This window comes from Geotrypetes seraphini, chromosome 4 (assembly GCF_902459505.1).
Source record: "Geotrypetes seraphini chromosome 4, aGeoSer1.1, whole genome shotgun sequence".
NCBI lineage: Eukaryota > Metazoa > Chordata > Amphibia > Gymnophiona > Dermophiidae > Geotrypetes > Geotrypetes seraphini.
This window is the reverse complement of record NC_047087.1, coordinates 321,055,366-321,075,371: the sequence shown is the minus strand read 5'-3', so window position 1 is coordinate 321,075,371 and position 20,006 is coordinate 321,055,366. Positions and strand designations below refer to the sequence as shown.

General features: G+C 44.7%; 1 protein-coding gene across 4 annotated transcripts in view; it reads right to left on the bottom strand.

Annotated features, from left to right (window-relative positions):
• Nucleotides 1–20,006, bottom strand: part of WDR11 (WD repeat domain 11) — a 196,020-nt gene that overhangs the window by 138,256 nt on the left and 37,758 nt on the right. For all 4 annotated transcript variants that reach the window (XM_033941237.1, XM_033941239.1, XM_033941238.1 and 1 more), the window contains exons 5-6: nt 9,047–9,233; nt 8,786–8,951 (exon numbers count right to left, since the gene is read on the bottom strand). In XM_033941237.1, the coding sequence (XP_033797128.1) occupies nt 8,786–8,951; nt 9,047–9,233 (353 nt within the window). The remainder of the gene's footprint in view (nt 1–8,785; nt 8,952–9,046; nt 9,234–20,006) is intronic.

Here is a 20,006-nt window from a genome sequence, read left to right as displayed (position 1 = left end):
TCAATACCAATAGTTTGACCTTTGCTTGCTATTTTGCCTCCAAAATTTTCAATAAAAGGAGTCAGTGCTGTATGCTTTGGGGAGTCATTTCTCGACGATGATGCTTTAAGCATCAGACAGAAATCTCCCTGAAGCTTCAGTTACTGTATATTATATGATTCTAGTTGTGTGTGCCTGGTGTGTTTCTCCTCTCTCTCTTAGCAACTCAGTGACAATTCCCCTACTAAGAACAGGGGGGCGACTACCTGGATAAGTGATATTCACTCTCCAACAAACTACTAAAGTCACCATTGTTCTAACCCAGCCCAAGCATAGCAGAAGGAGATGCAGTCCGCGAGCCATGTAGAGATGGTTCTCTTGTTTCGATCGAATGAGAGGAACAGTTGAGTGGAAGTTCTTTGAGATTTGGTCCAAATAATAAGCAAGAGCTTCTTTGCCAATGTGTGAAATGCAGCTTCACCAGGGTGAGAATCTGGTCTTGCAAAAAAACCAGGGAGAACTATAGACTGGTTTAGATTAAAATCCAAAATTACCTTAGGAAGAAATTATAGATGTGTGCGGAAAACCACCCTATCATGGTAGAATGTCGTAAACGTACACGGTGGTTTTGACACAAGAGCTTGCAGTTCACCGATTCGGCATGCCAAAGTGATACAGACTAAAAATACTACTTTCCTAGTGAGATGTTTGAGAGATGAAGATACAAGTGGATCAAAGGGTGGCTTCATCAGTGTCGAAAGTACAATATTGAGATCCCAAGCAACTGGATTAGCTGCAGAAATCCTGAGAGAATATATAACCCAGCTTCATGGGAAGAACATTTTTACACTCACCAGAGACTTTTCTATTCTATGAAAAAAAGGAGACCAACTGATTTTCCCACCAAAAGTCAAATTGGTGGCAACGGACTGCCCTGTCAGTGGGCCAACTATTTACAAAGACAAACTGTAGACCTCACAGCATATCCTGAAGAAAAATACAGCATGATGGCTGAAACGTCAGTTTCTACCTAACAAGATGCAAAAAGACCCAAAAACCTGCAACAAGCATGATGCCGGCTGTGGAAATCCTGAGAGAATGGATTAGGATTGATTAGAGGTTTGGTATGAAAAAGGACCTTCATGAAACTGGAGATAAATAAATGCACAGATAAGGGCTTTTTATCCAGCAGTGTATCAGAAGCACTGAGATGAACTCTGACTGAAATGGTTTTAAGACCAGAGCTGGAAAGGTGTAGGAGATATTTGAGGACTGATAAGAGTATACGTGTCCAGATGCAACGATTGGCGGTTATACCAAAGTGTGAAATGAATCCACTTGAAGCAGTAACAACATTGAGTGAAAGGATTCCTAGGAGCTTCAATAATGGCCGACACTGGTACAGATAGAGTAAATGCATCTACTCGCTATGAGAAAGAAACCATGCTGGGAGAATCAAGAACACAGATTGGGATGAAGAAAGGACCCTTTGTTCTTTTTTTTTTTCCAAATTCTTTATTCATTTTTCATCTTAAAATCAAGTACACAACATTACATCATTTAAAACTTTTACACATCACTTGAATTTCTTTCTATTGTCATCGTAAATACATAAATTTATTCCCTCCCACCCACCCTTCCCACAAAAATTTCAATCAAAAATATCACATAAATATGGTCTTAATAAATCACAAAGTTTTAGATGGTTGCAACTGAAGCAGGCTATTCAGGAGGGGTTCCCTGAATGGAGAAATCTCAATAATCAGTATAGTCTGGAGTTCTTATGCTTTCAGGCGGATTTCTTGGGACACCAGACCGCACAGTGGTATAAATTAATAACTGGATATATGAATAAAAAACCTAAGACTGGTCTTAAGAGACATTTGGAGCATTGAGATTAAGCATCAAATTTCTGCTTCTCAATGGCCACGAATTTGGTCTTGGAGAATGAGATGTACAGTGTCTGCATCTATGAGACAAACTTGGTTCTTTTTTTTACATAGAGCATTTTGGACCCCAGTTTGATTACAAGTTAGATATCTCTAAGACTAATAGATGCTGGCATTGTAATCTCTAAGCAGGGACCCTAGATCATGTAATATTTTATTGTCCCTGTATCATGGCCTTTTGGAAATCAATTTGGTCTCAAATAAATTGTTTATTAGGACCCTTTGTTCTGAGTTATCAAGGTCAGAAAGATATGAAGTGGGATGGGTTCTCAGACACAGAGTTGTAGAAGATGAGGGAACCATGGTTGTTGCAGCCACCAAGGTGCTATGAGGATCATGGTAGCTAGTTCTTGGTGGAGTTTGCACAAAGTTTTCCCAATTAGAGGGAAAGCATAAAGAAACTTGTCTGCCCAATCTAGGAGAAAGGCACCTGACTCCAGGTGATTGGAAGTGTATATTCTAGAACAAAAAAGTGGAAGTTTGTGATTGTGGGGAGAAGCAAAGAGATCTATCTCCAAAGTCCCCCATTTGGTAAATATTTGGTGTAACATGGTTGAGTTGAGCGACCATTCCTGAGGGTGTAGGAACCTGCTCAGTTTGTCTGCTAGAATGTTTTGTTTTCCTGCTAAGTAAACTGCTTTGAGGAATATGTTGTGAGGAATATCATAGGACTTGATCTATATTGTTTCTTGACAAAGGGGGCAAGATCCTGTCACTCCTTGTTTGTTCACGTAGTATTTGAATAAGAACTGCTTGGTTGAGAAGGCGATCTTGGAAAGTATGGAGAGCATTGCAGATTACTCACAGCTCGAGATTGTTATGGAGAGATTTTTCTTGAGGAGTCCAGCTGCTTTGAGAATGGAGGCCATCGAGGTGGGTTCCCCACCCAAACATGAAAGTATCTATTGTCAATATTTTCTCATAAGATGGAGTGTGGAAGAGTAGGCCTCTGGAAAGATTGACAAAGTGATGAGGTCACCTGAAAAGCTTGAAACCATTGGGTCAATGGTGTCCATCGAGGTTCTCTTGAGATGGAAATGGGTAAATGGAGTCACAGAAACTGCCCTTGCTAAAGTCTCTAATGACCTGCTCCTGGCGAAATCCAATGGACTCTACCCTATCCTCATTCTTCTCGATCTGTCTGCTGCCTTCGACACTGTTAATCACAACCTCCTCCTCAACATGTTGCCCTCGCTGGGATTCCAGGGTTCTGCTCTCTCCTGGTTTTCTTCCTATCGTACCTTCAGCGTATGTTACCATGGATCCTCCTCTGCTATCATCCCGCTGTCTGTTGGCGTACCCCAAGGCTCTGTCCTAGGCCCGCTCCTCTTTTCCATATATACCCGCTTTCTTGATACACTGATCTCCTCTCATTGTTTTCAATATCACCTCTATGCTGATGACTTCCAGATCTACCTCTCCACACCATATTCTCTACAGGAGTTCAGGCCTGAATTTCAGCCTGCCTGTCTGACATTGCTATTTGGATGTCTCACCGCCATCTCAAAATGAATATGGTTAAAACTGAACTCCTTATTTTTTTGCCTAAGCTCACCTCCCCCCTCTCGCCATTCTCTATTTCTGTGGATAACACTATCCTCTTCTCTGTCTCATCAGCTCGCAACCTTGGGGTGATCTTTGACTCCTCTCTCTCCTTCTCTGCTCAGATCCAACAAACTGCCAAATCCTGTCGCTTCCTCCTCTATAATATTATCAAAATCAGTTCTCTTCTCTCTGAACACACTACCATAATCCTTGTCCACGCTCTCATCACCTCAAGCTTAGACTACTGCAACGTATTTCTCTCAGGCCTCCAGCGCGCCCGTCTCTCACCTCTTCAATCCGTTCAAAATTCTGCTGCACGACTCATATTCCATAAGAGTCACTATTCTCACATTACCCCTCTCCTCAAGTAACTTCATTGGCTCCCCATCCATTTCCGAATACCGTTTAAACTCCTCTTGCTGACTTACAAGTGCATTCACTCTGAACATAAGAACATAAGAATTTCCACTGCTGGGTCAGACCAGTGGTCCATCGTGCCCAGCAGTCCGCTCCTGCGGTGATCCTTAGGTCAAAGACCAGTACCCTGAGTCTAGCCTTACCTGCGTACGTTCTGGTTCTCCAGGAACTTGTCTAACTTTGTCTTGAATCCCTGGAGGGTGTTTTCGCCTATGACAACCTCCGGAAGAGTGTTCCAGTTTTCCACCACTCTCTGGGTGAAGAACTTCCTGACGTTTGTATGGAATCTATCTCCTTTTAACTTTAGAGAGTGCCCTCTCGTTCTCTCTACCTTGGAGAGGGTGAACAACCTGTCTTTATCTACTAAGTCTATTCCCTTCATTATCTTGAATGTTTCGATCATGTCCCTTCTCAGTCTCCTCTTTTCAAGGGAGAAGAGGCCCAGTTTCTCTAATCTCTCACTGTACGATAACTCCTCCAGCCCCTTAACCATTTTAGTCACTCTTCTCTGGACCCTTTCGAGTAGTAATGTGTCCTACTTCAAGTACGACGACCAGTGCTGGACGCAGTATTCTATGTGGGGGCGTACCATGGCCCTGTACAGCGGCATGATAACCTTCTCCGATCTGTTCACAATTCCCTTCTTAATAATTCCTAGCATTCTGTTCACCCTTTTTGCCGCCGACGCAGCCATGCAATGCATGGACGGCTTCATCGACTTGTCGACCAGTACTCCCAAGTCTCTTTCCTGGGGAGTCTCTCCGAGTACCGCACCGGACATCCTGTATTCGTGTATAAGATTTTTGTTACCGACATACATCACCTTACACTTATCCACGTTAAACATTACATTAGTGATTTCTATTCCGCCTGTGCCTTGCGGTTCATATTCATTTGCCATGTCGCAGCCCATTTCTCGAGCGTGTTTATGTCACTTTGCAGGTCTTCGCAATCCTTCTGTGTCTTCACTACTCTGAATAACTTAATATCATCCGCAAATGTTATCACCTCGCTCGTCGTATCAAATTCCAGGTCGTTTATAAATATGTTGAAGAGAACGGGTCTAAGCACCGAACCCTGCGGCATTCCACTGGTGACGCTTTTCCAATCTGAGTATTGTCCATTTATCCCCACTCTCTGTTTCCTATCCACCAACCAGTTTTTAATCCACGTATTTCACCAATTCCATGGCTCACTTATCTCCCCCCATGCTTCCCCCGTGATCTGTGTTCATCGGGCAAGCCCCTCTTATCATCTGTACCCTTCTCTTCTACTGCCAACTCCAGACTCCGTCCCTTCTTTATTGCAGCACCGTATGCCTGGAACAGGCTGCCTGAATCAATACGTCATGCTCCATCCCTAGCAGTATTCAAATCCAAGCTAAAGGCCCACTTTTTTGAAACTGCTTTCAACTCTTCTCCCACTCACTGCTGTCAGATACTTATACTTACTCTATCATTTCCTCTACCATAATCTCCCCAACCCCACCCTGACATTTAAAATTCAGAAAACTAATACTCCCTTATTTTTATATCGATATTTAATACCTTATTCCACAGCTAGATCTCTTAGATCAGCTGATCAGTATTTGCTGTCCATTCCATCATTGAAAGTAATTGGCACCATAAGAACCACAACTTTCTCTATCTTGGGACCCCAGCTTTGGAACAAACTTCCAATTTTTTTGCGCGTTGAAACTTCCTTAGAAAAATTTAAAAGCAAACTAAAAAGCTATCTTTATAAAGATGCATATGAAACCTAGATCAGATAATCTCTTTGATTTTCTATTATCAATTTAGATCAAGTCTTTTACAAAAAAAAAAACCCCCAGTTACTTTTAGACCAAGTTTCTGTAAAACCTTTTAATATCCCTCCTGATGTTGTTCTTCCCTAAATGTTTTTTCTTTTTGGTTATTTTATTTTAAACAAATGTAATTTATCCTTGTATTCCTTATGTATCTTCAAATAACTATAGATAAGATTGTATGTTTTTATTGTTTAAATGGTTGTTATTTGTCCCCCCAAAATTACTATTGTTAAACGCATTGAATTATTTGATATTGCGTTCAAATCAAAACCTTAATAAAACTTGAAACTGACAAACTACAGTACGGAAACTGTCTTAGCATCTTCAACCGACCACCTCTTCCATTTGTTTTCTCTGGGAAAAAAGCGTACTGGTACTTCAGTTTGACTTAAGCAGTGCCTTTGACCTTGTCGACCATGACATTCTGATCAGATGCCTCGAATCTATAGGCATTTCGGGACAAGTACTAACCTGGTTCACAGGCTTCCTAAAAAATCGCACCCACCAGGTCCATAGAGATGGAAGCTTTTCCCATTCCTGGTGCAACCCCTGCAGAGTTCCTCAGGGCTCCCCCTCTCTGTTCAACATCTACATGGCATCACTGGGACACATGCTTTCCGATTTAAACTTGAAATCATACATATATGCAGATGACATTACAATTATCATCCCCATAATCTCACTGACACAAGAAACTGAACAACTCACCTCCTCTGTTCTCACTATGGTAGAACAATGGACTACACAGTTCAAACTAAAATTAAACCCAGAAAAAATGAAGCTTTTCCTCGCAAGTCCCAACCACAAACTAACGAATACCTCTTTGAACCTAAACGGGCTAACTTACCCAATCAATTCCACCATTAAAATCCATGGAGTCATCCTGGACCGATGCCTGACTTTTGAAGACCATACCAATGCTCAGGTTAAAAAATGCTTTTGCACCCTCTGGAAACTCCGTACCATCAAACACTACTTCGACTTCCCCTCTTTTCGATTGTTGGTTCAGTCTCTAATCTTGAGCACCTTGGATTACTGCAATATCATATATTTGGAATCCAGAATACCTCCGTCCGTCTCATTTATGGTCTCAAAAAGTCAGATCGTGTAAGCCCGTTCTACAGAAAACTTCACTGGTTGCCAATGGAGGCAAGGGTTATCTTTAAGTTCGCCTGCCTTTGCTTCAAAACCTTATCGGGTTCATCCCCCATTTACCTACATAAGAACATAAGCAGTGCCTCCGCCGGGTCAGACCATAGGTCCATCCTGCCCAGCAGTCCGCTCCCGCGGCGGCCCGAACAGGTCACGGCCTGTCTGAGTCACCAGAAGGGGCCCACTTGCCACCTTGGTTTCCCATTGAGTCCTATCTTCCCATCGAAGTCCTAACCCTCCGGTCTTGCACATGCACGACCTGGTTGGATTTCTATACTTATTACCTAGTTAGCTTCCTATACTTGTGTTACATCCCAGCTCCTCCCTCAGTATCCCACGATCCCCCTATCCCTCAGGAATCCGTCCAATCCCTGTTTGAATCCTTGTACTGTACTCTGCCTGATCACTTCCTCCGGTAGCGCATTCCAAGTGTCCACGACCCTTTGTGTGAAAAAAAACTTCCTTGCATTTGTTCTGAACCTATCTCCCTTCAGTTTTTCCGAATGCCCCCTTGACCCCTTCAGCCTGAAGAATCTGTCCCTATCCACCCTCTCTATGCCCCTCATGATCTTGAAGGTCTCTATCATATCTCCCCTGAGCCTCCTTTTTTCCAGAGAGAAGAGCCCCAGCCTATCCAACCTCTCGGCGTACGGGCAGTGTTCCAGCCCTCTTACCAGTTTTGTTGCTCTCCTTTGGACTCTCTCAAGTACCGCCATGTCCTTCTTGAGGTACGGCGACCAATATTGAACGCAGTATTCCAGATGCGGACGCACCATCGCTCGATACAATGGCATGATGACTTCCCGCGTCCTGGTTGTTATGCCCCTCTTTATGATGCCCAGCATCCTGTTGGCTTTTTTCGAGGCTGCTGCGCACTGTGCAGATGGCTTCAGTGATGCATCCACCAGCACACCCAAGTCTCTCTCAAGACTGCTGTCTCCCAACAATGCCCCTCCCAATTTGTAGTTGAACAACGGGTTCTTTTTCCCTATATGCATGACCTTGCATTTTTCCACGTTAAAGCGCATTTGCCATTTGTTTGCCCAGTCTTCCAGCTTGTCCAGGTCCCTTTGCAGGTCCTCACACTCCTCCCTGGACCTAACTCTGCCGCACAGTTTGGTATCGTCTGCAAATTTTATAACCTCGCACTTTGCCTCCTTTTCCAGGTCATTGATAAATATGTTGAAAAGTAACGGCCCCAGCACCGATCCCTGTGGCACACCGCTCGTGACTCCCCGCCAGTCAGAGTATTGTCCCTTTACTCCGACCCTCTGCAGTCTACCAGACAACCAGTTCTCGATCCATCTGTGCACATCCCCTCCCACCCCGTGGTTCCACAGCTTCCTAAGCAGCCTTTCATGTGGCACTTTGTGTTTCCAGGCATCACTCGCACATGTAGTGCCTATCTATTTGCCTTCCCCTCCCTGAAGGGCTGTGTCTACAAGAGATTCCTTGATAGAACACTGTCATTCCAAGCTGGCAAATGGAATAATTGTCTAACGACCCTCATTTCAAGTACACCCTCCTACCAATTCTTCAGGAAATCAGTTAAAACCCATCTCTTTGATAAATTTCTCTGACTCCTTCTTACCTTGCTATATCACCGCATTACTTGCTGTATTCTGACATATTCCGGTTATACCTAACCTCTTTCGGCTCACTAATGTAATTGAAATTTGTTACCAATGTACTTGACAATATTCTCTATAACATCACTGTATATGTACAGTCTCTTCCTATGTAAACCGCTCTGAACTGCTTGTGGTATTGCGCCATAGAAATAATAAATAGTAGTAGTCACTGAGCGATTGATCAGTCGCATTTGCATGCAAACTTGATAGCGCATCGATCGCTGCTGAAGAATAGGCCAACAGCGATCGAGTCGGTATCTTTAGTGCATCTAGCCCAATGACTTTCTGAAACTAAAGCTTCTCACCTGGATGAAAGGGACACCTGTTCTTTCAATGGCCACCACACCCACTGTCTGGTTCACTTCCAGGTCAAGGATCAAAATCTCTCTTGAATACAGTAGCAGCATGTGGTTCTTCTTAGACGGCAGGTAGGACAGTTGTAGGCAATCATTCAGCGTCACCGACTCAGCACTGAAAACAGAGAGAAACCATGATATCAGCATCACTTCTCCAGGAGAGGCCACCCGGGATCTTGGGCAATATCACCTGTACCGCTCATACTTTACCTGGGCTTTTCATTACTGATAAGAACCTTGACTTTATGAAGTGCTTTCTTGGCTCCTGTGGCCGGAGCCACTTTGCTGTGTGCTGGGCTGGAGTGAGGGCTGGATACATACACTTTCTTGCCAGCACTTGCAGGAGCCCTGGAAGGTGAGAAGTCAGAGATGAACACTATCCCCTCGCTGGTAAGCACTACGTCAAGAAAAGCAAACAGAGAAAAACAACAAAGGCTTCCGTTAAAGATTGCATTTTAACTCCATGACTACTGTAAGTTCTGATAAAAGTGCTCAGAAGGTTTTAGCAGAGATGGCCAACATCTTTTCGAAGCACCAATTACCATGGCAATGAAAGCATCAGCTGCCCCTGTGGGCTAAAGGCAACATCAGTGCCCAGGAAGGTCAATTGGAGGAGGTGGCGGCGGCAAAAGGATCATCATTAGCCACATGGCAGTCGAGTCAGTGGTTTGAGCAAGCCAAAAGCATAAGAAGAGTGCAACTACCTCTTTCCAGTAAGAGAGACTGGACTGGGAGGGAAAGGTTTAAGAGACAGAGTGATGGGGGGAGAAGTGATGGTGCGCCCACATCTGGAATACTGCGTTCAATATTGGTCGCCGCACCTCAAGAAGGACATGGCAGTTCTTGAGAGAGTCCAAAGAAGGGCAACGAAACTGGTAAGAGGGCTGGAAAACTGCCCATATGCTGAGAGGCTGGATAAACTGGGGCTCTTCTCTCTGGAAAAGAGGAGGCTCAGGGGGGATATGATAGAGACCTTCAAAATACTTAGGGGCATAGAGAGGGTGGACAGGGACAGGTTCTTCAGACTAAAAGGGACGACAGGTACGAGGGGGCACTCAGAGAAACTGAAGGGAGATAGGTTCAAATCAAATGCAAGGAAGTTTTTCTTCACCCAAAGGGTCGTGGACAAATGGAATGCGCTACCGGAGGAAGTGATCCGGCAGAGTACAGTACAGGGATTCAAACAGGGATTGGACAGATTCCTGAGGGAAAAGGGGATCGTGGGGTACTGAGGGAGGTGCTGGGGTGTTGCATAAGTATAGACAGCTCACCAGGTCGTGCAGGTGCAAGGCTGGAGGGTTAGGACATTGATGGGAAGATAGGACTTCGATGAGAAACCTAGGGGGCAAGGGGGCCCCTTCTGGTGATTAAGGCAGGTCATGACCTGTTGGGCCGCCGCGGGGGCGGACTGCTGGGCGGGATGGACCTCTGGTCTGACCCGGCAGAGGCACTGCTTATGTTCTTATGTTCTTAAGAGGAAGACTGCTGGGAGACAGAGAGGAGGAGACTACAGGGAAGAGAGAGATGATCAAGGTAAGAGGAAAAGGTGAGAGGCTTGAAATCATGACTTGCTACCAATGGCAGTCTATCAAGCATGTAGAAATAAATATTCCTCAGTGGTATAAATGCACAAAAGCAGGGGCTTGAATAGAAAGGAAACTCTGGAACAAGAGAGCACAGGGAAAAAGACGATCAATTCAGGCGTAATCTAAGGAAATATTTCTTTATAGAAAGGGCAGTCGAGGTGCTGGAGACCATGACTGTATCTAAACTCAGCAAAGCTTGGGACAAGTAAATAGCATCTCTCCGAGAGAGGAAGTGATAGTAGGGCTTAATGATTGGTACAATGGGCAATCTAGATAGACTATGATCTTTATTTGTCATCATGCATTAGTCTTTAATTTCATAGAAACATGACGGCAGATAAAGGCCAAATGGCCCATCCGCAGTAACCATTCTCTCTTTCCTCTCTGAGAGATCCCACGTGCCTATCCCAGGCCCTCTTGAATATAGAAACATAGAAACCTGATGGCAGATAAAGGCCAAATGGCCCATCCAGTCTGCCCATCCCCAGTAACCATTCTCTCTTTCTCTCTCCGAGAGATCCCACGTGCCTATCCCAGGCCCTCTTGAATATAGAAACATAGAAACCTGATGGCAGATAAAGGCCAAATGGCCCATCCAGTCTGACCAATCCGCAGTACCCATTCTCTCTTTCTCTCTCCGAGAGATCCCACATGCCTATCCCAGGACCTCTTGAATATAGAAACCTGATGGCAGATAAAGGCCAAATGGCCCATCCAGTCTGCCCATCCGCAGTAACCTTTCTCTCTTTCTCTCTCCGAGAGATCCCACGTGCCTATCCCAGGCCCTCTTGAATATAGAAACATAGAAACCTGATGGCAGATAAAGGCCAAATGGCCCATCCAGTCTGCCCATCCGCAGTAACCATTCTCTCTTTCTCTCTCTGAGAGATCCCACGTGCCTATCCCAAGCCCTCTTGAATATAGAAACCTGTTGGCAGATAAAGGCCAAATGGCCCACCCAGTCTGCCCATCCGCAGTAAGCATTCTCTCTTTCTCTCTCCGAGAGATCCCACATACCTATCCCAGGCCCTCTTGAATATAGAAACATAGAAACCTGATGGCAGATAAAGGCCAAATGGCCCATCCAGTCTGCCCATCCGCAGTACCCATTCTCTCTTTCTCTCTCCGAGAGATCCCACATGCCTATCCCAGGACCTCTTGAATATAGAAACCTGATGGCAGATAAAGGCCAAATGGCCCATCCAGTCTGCCCATCCGCAGTAAACATTCTCTCTTCTCTCTCCGAGAGATCCCACGTGCCTATCCCAGGCCCTCTTGAATATAGAAACATAGAAACCTGATGGCAGATAAAGGCCAAATGGCCCATCCAGTCTGCCCATCCGCAGTAACCTTTCTCTTTCTCTCTCTGAGAGATCCCATGTGCCTATCCCAGGCCTTCTTGAAGTTAGATGCAGTCTGTTTCCACCACCTCGCACATACACTTCTAATCATGCTACAGAGTTTTATTTTTTTTCTGTGCTGTGTGTAAATCGTTTTTATTTGACCACCTGATGTTGTTTCTTATTTTATTTGCATATGAAAGGAATGCTCTCTGTGTGGGAAAACTAACTCACGTATCTTGAAAAGGAGCTCTCTGTAGACAGCAGAAAGTGTCTGTCTAGACGGCTTTTCTGAATCTGCGCAGGAGTTTTAGTACAGCTGCTCCCATGGTAAGAACCCTCCATCTTACACATAAGCTTGAAGTAGCCCAAAGGTTAATGCCGCGGCCTGAGAACCTGGGGAATTTAGTTCAAGTCTTGCTGCAGCTCCAAGTCACTTAGCCTTCTGTGGCCCCAGGTCAATCAATACCTATATATAATATGTAAACCGCATTGATTATACCCCAGAAAGTGCCATCCCCTATTCCAACCTAAAAGGGAGGCAGAAGGGTGTGTGTCTGATTACCTTGTAAGAACCTGCGTCATAAGGGAGCTATTTACACTTTTCTCTTGATGAAAAGGGTCAGCTGCCAAAACCAAGTGGGAGTCCATAGCTAAGATATCTCTCCCATAAAAACTTGGACATAGCCAGGCCATAAAAGCTGGGTAGAAGATCTCCTTTTCTGGTGTAAAGCCCTTTTACTTTCTTCTTTAAGAGAACGTGGTGCAGAGTAATCAAACCTACCATGCTCACTGGGGTTAGTGTCCAAACAATGATGGATGAACACCTCCTCAGTGAAAGCTGATTAATAGGCAACAGATGTAGCCTGGGATCTGACATTATGAGCTCTGACATGCACACCTGCTCTTAGACCTGCTTGGCACAATAAAAGAAGAAGCTGTCTGCTATTCAGTCTACCCAGTGCTCAAGTCCTCTAATCAAAAATCTTATCATGAACCACATCTCTCACAACCAATCTGATTGTGAACCGCATTGAATCTGAGTATAGAAGAAAGCTGTATGGTATGGTATTCAACTAAAGTGAGCTCAGGCTTGTGGCAATCTAGTCCTGAAGACTTGGGAAAAAGGGTCTGCAGAATGATACACTAATGGAAGCCTCACGGTACCTTAGGCAGCACCATTTCACGAAGGAACTCTCTAGAGTCCATATGCAAGTCTTCAACACCACAAAATGGCTAATATTTGATCATATTAATTTACTACGCTGTCAAATTTACCCATTTTAAATATGGACAGGATTAAGGGATAGCAGAAATATTAATTGTGTAAGCGGGGAGGGAGGGAAAGATAGAAGCTGGGCAAGGGTTCTGCTGCACGGGGATGGGAGGGAGGGGAGGAAAGATGCTGCACATGTGTGGGAGAGAAAGGAAAAAGGAAGAAGGACAGGAAGGGAGAGATGATCATGTACATACCCCAAAAATAAGACCTAGTGTGTTTTTTGAGCCCAAATTTAATATGACACAGTCTTATTTTGGGAGAAACATGGTCTGCACTGTGCCTCTTTGCCTAAAGGAGATAAACTAATGGGGCCTGAATCTCACCGATTCCAGAGACTCAAATGGGGCTTCCACCAGCTGGATCCCAAGACACAGAAGGCTGCAGTAGGTGGCTTTTGCCATCGCATGTGAAGAGAAAACTCTAGACTCTGTGTCACCACCTTCTTCACCTGAACCTCTGTAAGGATTCCCCTTCATGCATTTGGTTATCAGATCATCGAGGGCATCTTTCAGTTGAAGCATTCCATCAAGCAACTTGCTGCATCTTGGGACTGACAAAAGGAAGTGACAGCTCCTCTGCATAAGTCTCTGGAGAGACCGTGTTTCGAACAGAGACCATAGAAACATAGAAACATAGAAAGATGACGGCAGAAAAGGGCTATAGTCCATCAAGTCTGCCCACTCTACTGACCCACCCCACTAAGTCCCACGTGGATGTCCCATTTATTCTTAAAGTCGAGCACGCTAGTGGCCTTGATCACCTGCACCGGTAGTTTGTTCCAGTGATCCACCACCCTTTCTGTGAAGAAATACTTCCTGGTGTCACCACCAAATCTCCCTCCTCTGAGTTTGAGCGGGTGCCCCCTTGTGACTGAAGGTCCCTTAGGAAAGAATATATAGTTTTCCACCTCTACACGACCCGTGACGTACTTAAATGTCTCAATCATGTCACCCCTCTCCCTGCGCTCCTCTAGAGAGTAGAGCTGCAACTTGCCCAGTCTTTCCTCGTATGAGAGACCCTTGAGTCCAGAGACCATCCTAGTGGCCATTCGCTGGACTGACTCAGCTCGAAGTACATCTTTACGGTAATGTGGCCTCCAGAATTGCACACAGTACTCCAGATGAGGTCTCACCATGGTTCTGTACAGTGGCATTATGACTTCAGGTTTACGGCTGACGAAGCTTCTATTGATACATCCCATCATCCGCCTTGCCTTGGTTGAGGCCTTCTCTACTTGTTTGGCAGCCTTCATGTCTGCACTGATGATTACTCCCAAGTCCCGTTCTTCTGAAGTCGTAGCTAGTGTTTCTCCATTCAAGGTGTATGTTCTGCATGGATTTCTGCTGCCGAGATGCATCACCTTATACTTCTTTGCGTTGAAGCCCAGCTGCCATGTTGAGGACCAGTTTTCCAACTCGATCATATCCTGCGTCATACCATCCGTGAGATCGCTTTCACCTACTATATTACACAGTTTGGCATCATCGGCAAACAGCGCTACTTTTCCCTGAAGCCCTTGGGTCAAGTCCCTTATGAATATGTTAAAAAGGGATGGTCCCAGGACTGAGCCCTGCGGCACTCCGCTAGTCACCTCCGATGTCTTAGAGAGGGTGCCATTGACCACTACCCTCTGAAGTCTTCCACTCAGCCAATCATTGACCCATGCCGTTAGTTTCTCACCTAACCCCATCGATTTCATCTTGTTTAATAGTCTACGGTGTGGCACACTGTCAAACGCTTTACTGAAATCCAAGTACACTATGTCCAGAGACTCTCCTGAGTCTAGCTTTCCTGTCACCCAGTCAAAGAAGCTGATAAGATTGGATTGGCATGACCTGCCCCTAGTGAATCCATGTTGACAGGGATCCCTCAGATTCCCTTCATCCAATATCGTGTCTAATTTCCCTTTAAGTAGAGTTTCCATGAGTTTACACACTACTGATGTGAGACTTACTGGTCTGTAATTCACAGCCTCCGCTCTGCAACCTTTTTTGTGCAGAGGAACAACATTGGCAGTTTTCCAGTCCAGGGGGACTCTCCCCGTACTTAGGGAGAGATTGAAGAGCATGGCTAACGGTTCCGCCAAAACATCGCATAGCTCTGTGAGCACTCTTGGGTACAGATTGTCCGGTCCCATGGCTTTGTTCACCTTGAGTCTTGACAGTTCTTTGTAAACATCAGCTGGTGTGAACTCAAACTTCTGAAATGGGTCATCCATGCTTTGCTTTGCATTTAGCCGAGGCCCGTGCCCTGGTGCCTCGCAGGTAAGGACTGAACAGAAGTAATCATTCAGTAGTTCGGCTTTATCGGAGTCAGTTTCCACATAATTCCCGTCTGGTGTTCTAAGGCGTACTATCCCGATTGTGTTCTTTTTCCTGTCGCTGATGTACCTGAAGAAGGATTTGTCCCCTTTCTTGATGTTCTTCGCTAGAGTTTCTTCCATATGAAGTTTGGCCTCCCTGACTGCTGTTTTGACCGCTGCAGACTTTGTCCTGTATTCAATGTTTGCTTCTTTTTCCCCCATGACATAAAAACATACAAGCAAGATCTTTTGTAAAAATATAGAGAGTGAGATGGATAACCTGGACATACAGATGGATAAACTGGACATATTGGCCTCATTTGTGTATGCTGGACACTACAGACCTATATTTTCCCATAGCCTGGCCCAGCCTGTACCTTGCTGTCTGTGAACACATATATCCTTTGAAATGCTAACCCAGCTGGCCTTTGTTGCAAAGTTCTTGTCTCCATTCCCTGCTGGGAGGATACTTCTCCAAGGTTCTGCTAAGCTGTTATTAGCGCTGTAAGACTTCACCTATGCCAGGCACCCTGGAAAGCCATAAAACATTTATAACAAGCAACATTCCCTGCAGGATGACAGGGGAGTAAGAGACGTAGGAGCCTGATACCAAGACAGAACTCTTACCCAGGCTGGCCTGTCTCTGAAGCAAGTTATGGAAACCCAGCACAGCTGGGGTGCTGGAGGTCACCCTTTCCAACTTTCTGCATAAGACTATCTACAAGGACGCCATCCTGAAGATGCACAGAATTGTAAAACCACAAATTAGCATCTGCAAGGTGATAAGGATCTCAGAGCTGGAGGAAGAAAGTTCACGAAGAATTCTCTGTTTCTGCCTGGGCCCCCCTTCCGGGGGGGGGGGGGGAGTGAGAGATGCGTAGACTGGGGGGAGGAATAGTTGGGTATACATTTTGTACCAATAGGGAAGTACATGACCAGAGTTCGGGGATGTGCTTTTTGGAACAAAGGAAGAATTTCTCTGTATAAAAAAACGTGCATCACAGGTAGAGCCAGAGAGATTCACTTACTTATGCTTCGGGGATGTGCTAGCCCCCTGCTAGGCATAGGAGTGTAAGTTCTACTCTCCATTGCATATTACATTACATTAGTGATTTTTACATTAGTGATTTTTATTCCGCTTGTACCTTGCGGTTCAAAGCGGATTACATAAGAAGAGAACTGGACATTTCCAGGATGGTACATGACAATAGAGAATACAGTTTGAGGATTGAGACTTAATGACAGAATGATAGTAAAGACTTAATAACATCGGAAGATGTTTTGGACGGCAGTGTTTTGGTTTCTTGGGGGAAGGGGTGAGGGAGGTTAGGTAGATTGTATATATTGTTTGAACAGCAATGTTTTGATTTCTTTACGGAATGTCTTGAGGTCTGATGTTGTGGTTAACAATTTGGTGATGGAAGGTTCGAGTTTTGCAGCATGTGTTGCCAGGAGGCTATCATAAAGCTTTTTGCGGTGAGTACCCTTGAGTGGTGGGTATGTGAATGATGTCAGTGTTCTTCTTGTTCTGGTTGGAAGGTTACGGTTTAGGCGGTCATTTAGGTAGGTGGGTGCAGTACCGTTAATTACTTTGAAGAGTAGACAGTATAGTTTGAATTGAATTCTGGCTCGAATCGGTAGCCAGTGTGAGTCTAGGTAGGCATTGGTGATGTGGTCAAATTTTCCGAGTGAGTAAATTAGTCTAAGGGCTGTGTTCTGAACGGTTTGAAGTTTTTTGATCATGTTTGTGGGGCATGGGAGATAAAGGATATTGCAGTAGTCCACGAGACCTAGTACCAGGGATTGTACAATTATCCTGTAGTGTTCTTTGTCAAAGAATTTCCTTATTTTTCTTAAGTTGCGCATTGTGAAGAATGCTTTTTGGGTAGTTTTGTTGATCTGGGTCTGCATAGTGCAGCATCTGTCTATCAGCACTCCCAAGATTCTGAGTGAGGTCTGGATTGGGTATTTGGTTGCTTTAATTTCTAGGTCTGTTATGGATGGGTTTTTGTCCGTTTCTAGCATTAGGAATTTGGTTTTGTCCGAGTTTAGTTTCAGTTTGTGGTTTGTCATCCATTTTTCTACTTCATCCAGAATTATTTCCAGGTGTCCTGTTGAGGTGTGATCTTGGATTTCAAAGGGGAGGATAATAGTTATGTCATCTGCGTAGCTGAATGATGTTACATTTAGGTTGTCTAGAGTGGTGCCGAGGGAGGAGATGAAGAGATTGAATAGAATGGGCGATAGTGGTGACCCCTGCGGGACTCCGCATGGATTTGACCATGAGTTAGATTTCGTGTTGTTTGTCTTAACTCTGTACGTTCTTGTTTTGAGGAATCCTTGGAACCAATTGTAAACCACCCCTGAGATCCCGATTGCATCAAGTATCTGGAGTAATATGGTGTGATCGACTAGATCGAAGGCGGCGGATAGATCCAGTTGGATAATTAGGATCCTGTGTCCTTTACTGAGGTGTTGTCGTGCTATGTCTAGTAGTGTTGCTAGTAGTGTTTCCGTGCTGTGGTGAGATCTAAATCCTGATTGAGAGGAGTGAAGTATATTATGGTCGAATAGGTAGTTGGTGAGGTATTGAGCCACAAGTCCTTCAATCAGTTTGACATATAATGGGATCGAAGCGATAGGTCTGTAGTTGGTAGGAGCGTCTATAGGGCCTTTTTGATCTTTCAGTAGGGGTGTGATTATGATCTCTCCAAGATCTTGCGGGAATTGACCTTCTATGAGAGTGCTTTGAATCCATTGCATGAGGTTGGTTTTGAATTTAAGGGAGGCATTTGTTAGCAGATACGATGGGCAGTAGTTCATGTCGCATGAGGTGTGGCTGTATTTTTTGTATAGTCGGTTCAAATCAGACCATTGTAGAGTTGGGAATGTGGTCCATGTTCTGTCTGCAGATATGGTTTCTTCCGTTGTGGGGGTTATTATCTCGTAGAGTTTGGTGGTTGAGTTGTTGAGGGTATTTCTGATTGTAGTGATCTTGTGTTTGAAGTGTTCTGCTAGTTGAGAAGCTGTTGGTGGTTTATTGCCTTGAGTGGCAAGGAATGGGTTTGTGTCCGTAATTTTTTTTACTAAGTTGAAGAGTGTTTTTGTGTCAGAAGTGTTTGTGCCAATTAGTTTAGAGTAGTATGTTTTGCGCTTTTCTTTTAGTTTGATGTTGTATAGTTTGATTTGGGTTCTCCATGCGGATTTGGTTTGATCATTTTTCTTTTTTTTCCAAGATCTTTCAAGTTGTCTGCAGTGCCTTTTTTGTAGGAGGAGTTCGGAGTCGAACCACTTGTCTGAGGATCTGCAGGTTCTGTGTTTGGTTTTTTCAGGGGCTAGCTCGTTCAAGGTTGTTTCACTTAGGATGCGCCAGTGATTTACGAAGTCAGTTGGGTCGATGGGGGCGATTATAGGGTCAACTTTATCCCAGAATGTGGCAGGCTCAATTTTCTGTCTAGATTTGAAGGTTGTTTTTTGTGGCTTGGGTTTTGTGTTATTTTGAGGCCAGTTGATGGTGAAAGTGTATTTGTGGTGGTCTGACCAAAGAGAGGGATGCCAGGTACCATTGGTGATATGAATTTTTGGGGTGTGGAGGTTATGAGACGTGAATGCTGCTATATCAAGTTGGTGGCCTTTTTCGTGTGTGGGTTCAGGATTGAGGATCTGGTAGGATAGGGCGTCGAGGTATGAGAGTATATCGTCTACTTGTTTGGATGTGTGGTCCTCGAGGTGGAGATTGATGTCTCCTAGGAGCAGATTGTATGTGGAGGTTAGAGAGTTCTGGAATATGAATTCTTCGAGTTCAAGTTTTGAGGTGTTCCATTTTCCTGGAGTGATGTAGCATAATAGACAGTTCAGGGTGTCTGTGAGTGTGTTGTCGGAGAGTTGGCATGCAAGAAGGTCTAAGTGAGGGGTTGAGTGTTTGTGTAGAACTTTTAGGTTGAGGTTGTTTTGTACTAGAATAGCTAGTCCTCCCCCTCGTTTGTTTTCTCGACAAACCAGCTCTAATTTGTACCCTTTGGGGCAGAATTCGGTTATGCATGGGTCCGAATTGGATGTTAGCCAGGTTTCGGCTAGGAATAGACAGCTTAGTTGTTCTTCAGTCAGCCAGTCTTTGATTAGGTTTGCTTTTGGGCTAATTGATCTTATATTCATGTAGGCACAGGTTAGTGAGGTATATTTTGTGTTGGAATTAGGATTGCAATTAAGGTAGAGGATATTTTTAGGTGATGTGAGTTGTTTTTGAGTAGTGGTCTTGTGCTTTGGTGGAGGTCTTTTTCCCCAGGTGGTGGGAATGTGGTCTTGGCTGGTCAGTGGGCAGGATGTTAGGGTTCTCGTGGTGTGGATTTTTCTGGGTGGTTGTGGTTGCCTGTAGGTTGTTGTGAGAATTGGGATGGGTGATAGATGATATCCTGTGGTTTGCCAGTTGGAAATGAGTAGTGAAAGTATTAGGATGGCAAGTGTGGTTTTGTATATGTAATGTTCCATTTTGTTTGTGTAGAGGGAGATTCTTTGGTTCTGGTGTGTCTCTGGTTTGGGCTGTGGTAATGGTGTCTCGCTGGAAGAAAAGGTATTCGCCGAGGGGGGGCGGAAAGGGTTAAGAGGGCTGGATAGCAGGCCAGGTGCCGAAGTGGCTGCTGGGGGCGGGGCAAACCGCCGAACG